Source organism: Arachis hypogaea, chromosome 12, assembly GCF_003086295.3.
Source record: "Arachis hypogaea cultivar Tifrunner chromosome 12, arahy.Tifrunner.gnm2.J5K5, whole genome shotgun sequence".
NCBI lineage: Eukaryota > Viridiplantae > Streptophyta > Magnoliopsida > Fabales > Fabaceae > Arachis > Arachis hypogaea.
In genome coordinates this window covers 24,007,234-24,014,354 of record NC_092047.1, presented here as the reverse complement: position 1 = coordinate 24,014,354, position 7,121 = coordinate 24,007,234, and the positions used below count along the sequence as shown (strand labels likewise).

General features: G+C 35.1%; 1 protein-coding gene across 1 annotated transcript; it reads left to right on the top strand.

Annotated features, from left to right (window-relative positions):
* The first annotated feature begins 3,135 nt into the window (after positions 1-3,135).
* On the top strand, positions 3,136-3,771 carry LOC140176667 (secreted RxLR effector protein 161-like). The gene has a single exon (XM_072208202.1). The coding sequence runs from the start codon at positions 3,136-3,138 to the stop codon at positions 3,769-3,771; it is 636 nt and encodes a 211-aa protein (XP_072064303.1).
* Positions 3,772-7,121: the final 3,350 nt, after the last annotated feature.

Genomic DNA, 7,121 nt, shown 5'->3' with positions numbered 1-7,121 from the left:
TGCAGAAACACGAGCCAGGCAAAAATAGGACAACGATGACTATATATGCACCGGGCACATACTCAATGGCATGGCTGATGCACTGTTTGATGTCTACCAAAATGTTGGGAGCGCAAAAGAACTATGTGACAAATTAGAGGCAAAATATATGGCCGAGGACGCAACAAGTAAGAAATTTCTTGTCACTCGCTTTAATAATTATAAGATGATTGATGGTAGATCTGTCATGGAACAACTGCATGAAATTGAGCGTATTTTAAATAATTTTAAGCAACATAACATGCACATGGATGATACCATCATTGTATCTTCAATTATTAACAAACTCCCTCCATCATGGAAAGAATTCAAAAGAACTATGAAACATAGAAAGGATGAGTCTCTCTTGAGCAATTAAGTAATCACCTTCATCTTGAAGAAGAGTATCATAAACAAGACGATACTAAAGAGCAAAGTGCTCCTGCTAATCTTCACGTAATGGAAGATGGAAAATCCAACAAGCCCAACAAGAAGAGATACCGAGATTTTAATAAATCTCAAGGTAACAATGGTGACTTCAGAAAGAATAAAAAGAAAGAAAATTATTTTCATTGTGAAAAACTAGGACATTTTAAGAAAGAATGTCGTTTCTTAAAAAATAAGAAAGAAAAGAACGACACAGCAATAAAAGATAATCTTATTGCTGTTATTTCTGAGATCAACATGATTGAAGACATTGGATCATGGTGGATAGATTCTGGTGTAGCTCGACATGTATGCAAGAATAGGGATTTTTTCAAGACATTCAAGGAAGGGAATGGGACTATTCTATACATGGAAAATGCATCAACTGTTCAAGTAATGGGCAAAGGAATGGTGGAACTTGAATTCACTTCTGGACTCTTACTGATGTATATTATGTACTCGAAGTCAAAAAAAATTTAGTTTCTGTCCCTCTACTTAACAAGTATGGGTTTAAGTCTGTATTTGAAGGAGACAAATTTATTCTGTCTAAGGGTGGAGTGTTTGTGGGTAAAGGATATCTATGTGAGAATATGTTTAAATTGAATATTGTAAATAATAATAATAATAATAATAATAATAATAATAATAATAATAATAATAATAATAATAATAATAATAATAACAATAATAATAATAATGTTTCTGTTTATATTGCTGAATCCTTTGATTTATGGCATAATCGTTTAGGACATGTTAATTTTCATAAATTAAATGATATGATAAAATATGATCTTATTCCAAAATCAATTAAAAATTCAGATGTATGTACAACTTGTATGTTAATCAAGATAACAAGACTTTCTTTTCAAAGAGTACAAAGAAATTCAAAGTTATTAGAATTAGTACATTCTGATGTATGTGATTTGCATGGTTGGCCTACTTTTGGTGGAAAGAAATATTTTGTAACTTTTATTGATGATTTCAGTAGATATTGTTACATATATTTGATGCATTCTAAAGATGAAGTCTTGGATAAATTTAAGATTTTTAAAACTGAAGTTGAATTACAATATGAAACCTTTATTAAGTGCTTAAGGTCTGACCGTGGAGGAGAATATTATAATCCTAGTTATTTTGAGTCCACTGGTATTATTCATCAAACCACTACACCATATTCTCCATAACAGAATGGTGTTGCTGAAAGAAAAATAGGGTGCTGGAAGAAATGGTTAATGCTATGCTATCTTATTCTGGTCTAGCAAAAGGTTATTAGGGTGAGGCTATGTTAACTGCCTGTTATATTTTAAATAGAATTCTTAATAAAAGGAATAAAATAACTCCATATGAACTTTGGAAGAATAAAAAGCCTAATCTTAAATATCTTAAAGTTTGGGGTTGTAGAGCAATAGTAAAAATTTCTGAACCTAAAAGAAAGAAATTAGGAGAAAGAGGTATAGAATGTATTTTCTTAGGATATGCTAAGAACAGTAAAGCTTATAGGTTTGTAGTTATTGAATCTAATGAATCATACTCTGCTAATACAATTATTGAATCAAGAGATGCAATTTTCTTAGAAGATAGATTTAATTCAACTCCAAGACCTGAAAGTAAAATTCACTTAGAAATAGAAAAAAATGTAGAAAATAAGCCCGTTGAAAATATTGAACCTAGAAAAAGTAAAAGAATAAGAAAAGCAAAGACTTATGGACCATATTTCTTTATGTTCTTTGTGGAAGGGACAGGAGAATCAATAGATAGCATTGCACCTATATGCCTTCATATGGAAGGTGATCCTGAGACCTATGAAGAGGCTATAAGGTCTCGAGATTCAGATTTTTAGAAAGAAGTAATACAAGGTGAGATGGACTCAATAATGAGAAATAATACTTGGAAATTAATGGATCTTCCTCGTGGGTCAAAAGCCATTGGTTCTAAATGGATTTTCAAAAAGAAAATGAAAGTAGATAGAACTGTTGATAAGTTCAAAACATGGTTAGTTGCTAAGGGGTTTGCACAAAAAGAAGGAATTGATTACTTTGATACATATGCACCAGTAGCAAGAATTGCTACAATTAGAGTGCTTATAGCACTTGCTTCAATTTTTAATTTTGTCATTCACCAAATGGATATTAAAACAGCTTTCTTAAATGGTGAACTAGACGAAGAGGTGTATATGAAGCAACCCGAAGGATTTATAGTTGCTGGTCAAGAAAATAAAGTGTGCAAATTAGTTAAGTCTTTATATGGACTGAAACAAGCTCCTAAACAATGGCATAAAAAATTTGATGAAAATGTTTGTACTAATGGATATAAAATAAATGAATTTGATAAATGTGTGTATAGTAAAGTTAAAAATGGTAAAGGTGTTATGATTTGTTTATATATTGATGATATGCTTATTTTTTGTACTGATTTAGAAGAGGTAGAAAAAATTAAACATTTTTTGTCTAGTAATTTTGATATGAAAGATATGGGAGTTGCAGATATAATTTTAGGAATTAAAATTGTTAGAGATGGTCATAATTTAGGATTATCTCAATCTCATTATATAGAAAAAATATTAAAAAGGTTTGATGAGTTTAAAGGATATTCAGTGAGTGATTTGATCCAAGTATTAAATTAGTACCTAATACAGGTTCGTCTGTTTTACAAATTGAGTATGCAAAAATAATTGGATGCTTAATGTATGCTATGACCTGTACTAGACCAGATATAGCATATGCTGTAGGTCGCTTAAGTCGGTATACAAGCAATCCAAGTAAAGACCATTGGCATGCTGTCCAAAGAATATTAAAATATTTGAAAGATACAATAAACTATACTTTGTTGTATAGTGGTGAACCTTCTGTTTTAGAAGGATATACAGATGCCAGTTGGATAAGCTATACAGAGGATCATGCATCAATAAGTGGTTGGATCTTTACCCTTGGTAGGGGTGCTGTTTCTTGGGGATCCAAGAAACAAACTTGCATAACGGACTCTAACATGGCTGCAGAATTTGTTGCTTTGGCAGCAGCAAGCAAGGAAGCTGAATGGCTTAGAGATTTATTACATGAAATTTCAGTTTGGCCAAAACCAATGGCACCAATCTCTATACATTGTGATAGCCAAGCAACATTATCAAAGGCTTATAGCCAAGTTTATAATAGAAAATCTATGCACATTGGAGTAAGACATAGCAATATTAAAAACCTTATTGGTAATGGAGTTATATCTATAAATTTTATAAGGTCAGAACAAAATCTTGCAGATCCTTTGACGAAAGGATTGACAAGGGATTTGGTGTTTAAAACATCAAAAGGGATGGGACTAAAATCCGTATTTTAAATAATTACCAATGATGGAAACCCAACTCACACTTGAGTAACATCAAATCTTGAGTTCAATATGGTAAAGTACACTATTAGAGTAATTGCAAGTACTCATAATTATTTCTTTCATCCCAAGGTAAAAAGTATTTGGAACCATAATGCTATAAAGGAACAGGATGAGCTTTGCTCTTAATAGACCTATAGCAAGTATATTATTGCTGAAGTATTTAATTATCGGATACTTTTGATAGAGTCTACCTATATGAGTGTGAATTGAGGCCAATTCTTAGAGTTAAGATTTTACTCTTAAAACACTCACGAAAGGATACAAGACACAAGGCCATGTAATATACTAAATGTGTCATACTAAATATAACATTTAAATGATACCGAAACTTTATGTGTCATCAGTGCACGCTTGTTCATATGAGTTAAATGGTTCAAAACTTGTCTACCATTTTAAATTCGGATGAGTGAATATCACTGGTTACTAGGTAAAGGTTCAAATCGCAAGATACCTCTACTGAAAGCATAAAACTTTCAGAATGATAGGATTGAAAAGAAATTTTGAAAATGGTGGGGGATTGTGAGATATATTTTCAAAATATGTGAAAAGCTATTTTGAAGAGTTACATCTCTTCATAGAGTTGTGACTTATTCAAAAGTTATGCATGTTAAAAGGTTGCAACTATTTGAATAGTTATGTCTGTTAAAAGGTTGTAACTATTTGAAAAGTTGTGTCTATTGAGTATGTAGTTGCATGTTGCATGTACTCCGTCTCTATAAATTTTCCTCATTTCATTATTGCTGAAGAATCCATCTCAATACTTTCTTTATGCGCAAAAGAAAGAATTGAGAATATTATTCTGTAAATTATCATTTAGTGTAAGGCTTGACTGTGTGAGTGCATAAACAAGTCAAGTGTTCTTCATTGTATCCTATAAAAAATTCGCCAGTAACCCATTTTGCACACCATTGTATATTGGTGGAGGCGAATTAAGCCTAAAGCAAAGTGTGTGTAACACACGCCTTAAAGAATTGCGCTATTTGATTCACTATCCCCTTTCTCATAACTCACAGAACCAAGGGCCTCTACTGCCAAAGGTAGCTGTTCTTGCTTGCGAAATAGAGGTATTAACCGAGCTTATATGCTTTGAGGCTGATCGTCCGATCCTTGAATTCTGAGCTTTTCTTTCTGGTGTGACGTGAATAGCGCGAACAAATGAGGGGGGAGTGTACCTGCAAAGGCACTCCAAAGCTTAAGTCAGTATATTGTGTTATATCTTACTTGCCGAAGAAAATACTTTACCTGGCTTTTATATGGTCGACTGCTCGGCTGTTACGTCTCTAGTATTTAAAGTCGGTTACAAAAAGATAGGTAACGTCCCTTGATTACGTTACCGTTTTATCATCGGTTATGACGGAGCATTTATCTGACCGAGTTATGGCTCATGAATGGAGGAGCTATAACGGACCGTGCCGAGTTATAGCTCGTTTATGACGACCATATCATAGCCCCCAAGCTTGGCCTGTGGAGAGTTTTTAATGAAGCAGGTTGAGCTTCTTTAAGGAGTTATAACTCGGTTGGATAGGGTATCGAGTGAGCCCCCAGTTCAACTTACTTCATTAAAAAGGTATTGTTTGATATGACATGGGGAATCATGGCGTTGTTTTGGGGAGGAGAGAGAGAGTTTAATGGGAGCATTAAAGGCTTGTTGCCTTTCCAATGTAGTTTGTGGTTTTAGATTTTAATGGGAAACAGTTTTAGTATTCGAACCGTTTGGGTTACTGGTAGAAGTTAACTCTAGTTTCTTTTGGTGCTTGGGTTTTTCGATTTTGGTAACAGAATGAGCAAAAGAGGTATGTGCATGTTGTCTCTTTGCTTCTGAATTATTTTCTCTTTCTCTTTTCTCTTCTTCTGTTCTTGTTCCCTTCTGTTGTTCTTGTTGTTGTGTTCTAATGGGGTTGGGGAAAGATAAAAAAGGTGAGATTGATTGGTCTTATGACTGGGTTGGTGAGGATGTGAAATTTCGAGTCTCTCTGTTTCGTGATGAATCTGCAGTGAAGGAGGTGAACTTAGCAAGAGTCGTTAGGGCTGGTTCTGGGGTTCAGATTGAGTTGCTTTCATGTAGTAACGATGATAGGGTGTATCATCGAGGGCAGGGTTTCGAGTTCTTCTACATGCACAGCTGCGTGCTTGAGGAGTTGAGGGTGAAATCGCCATTTACAGAGTTTGAGTGCCAAGTTTTGAAACAGTTGAACTGTGCTCCGTCTCAAATTCATCCTAAAGACTGGGCGTTTCTGCGTTCCTTTGAGGTTTTGATGGAATATCTTGAGGAGACGCCAATGGTTGATTTGTTTTTTTCTTTATTTCAAGCAAATGGGGTGTAGAAGGGGGGTTGGATAAATTTCAATAGCACCCCTGGGTTTGCTATTTTTAGGTTGTATAAATCCTCGTTCAAGGATTTTAAAGAAATGTATCTTAAGGTTAGGAGTGTAGAAAATGAATTTTCTTTTTATGCTGATGAAAATCTGGCCGAGAAGTTTTCTTTGTGGTGGTGTTCAGAACCGCAAAATATACTCAGTCCTGAAGTCATTTCGCCGAGGAATGTGTGTTTGATTGAGTTTTTGGTTGAGGGTATTGATCGTAAGGATCTAATATCTATGTATGAGTTACTCAAATGGGAAGATGATAAGGAGGCAGTGATAAATTACCTGGGTGAGTTTGGGATATTTGTTGTTTTTGTATTGACTTTGTATGGGTTTTTGATGTGTTCTTGTTTTTATATTGCAGGTGGGAAGTACCCTGGGGTCTCGGCTGCTTCTTTGAGGTCACGCTTCAAAAGTAAGAATTTGGAAAAGGAGGTTTCATCGTCGAACTGTGAGAAAGTGGCAACGCCTGGGGAGGTAGTTCAGCCTCGTCAGGGGCGTAGGAAGGTAATTGCGAGGAAGAGGAAGTCAGGGGGTGGTGGATTTGTCCGATGAGTCTAGTGGGAAGGAGGAAAGAGTGTCTCTGGATGAGATTCGGGCTTTTGTTGGGAATCAGAAAAAACTTCATGAGATGTCCGAGCTCAGTGAGGGTGTTTCTGTGTGGGGGAAATAGTATCCTTACATGGCTGTTGTAGACGAACATTGTCAATCTGAGGCTGATGTTTCTCTTGCAAAAGAGGTTGGTGAAGTAGCTATTGGGCAATATATGCAGGTAAGGTCTTCCCTTTGGTTTAGGCTTTTTCCTGGTTAGTTGGGTTTTATGTATTTTCTTTCCTTATTGTTGTTATGTTTTGTAGGTTGTTGGGTTGAGGTTGGCCAGCTTGGGGCGGAGTCAGGAGCTGAGGCATAAGAAAGTGGTAGAGGAGAAGGATGAAC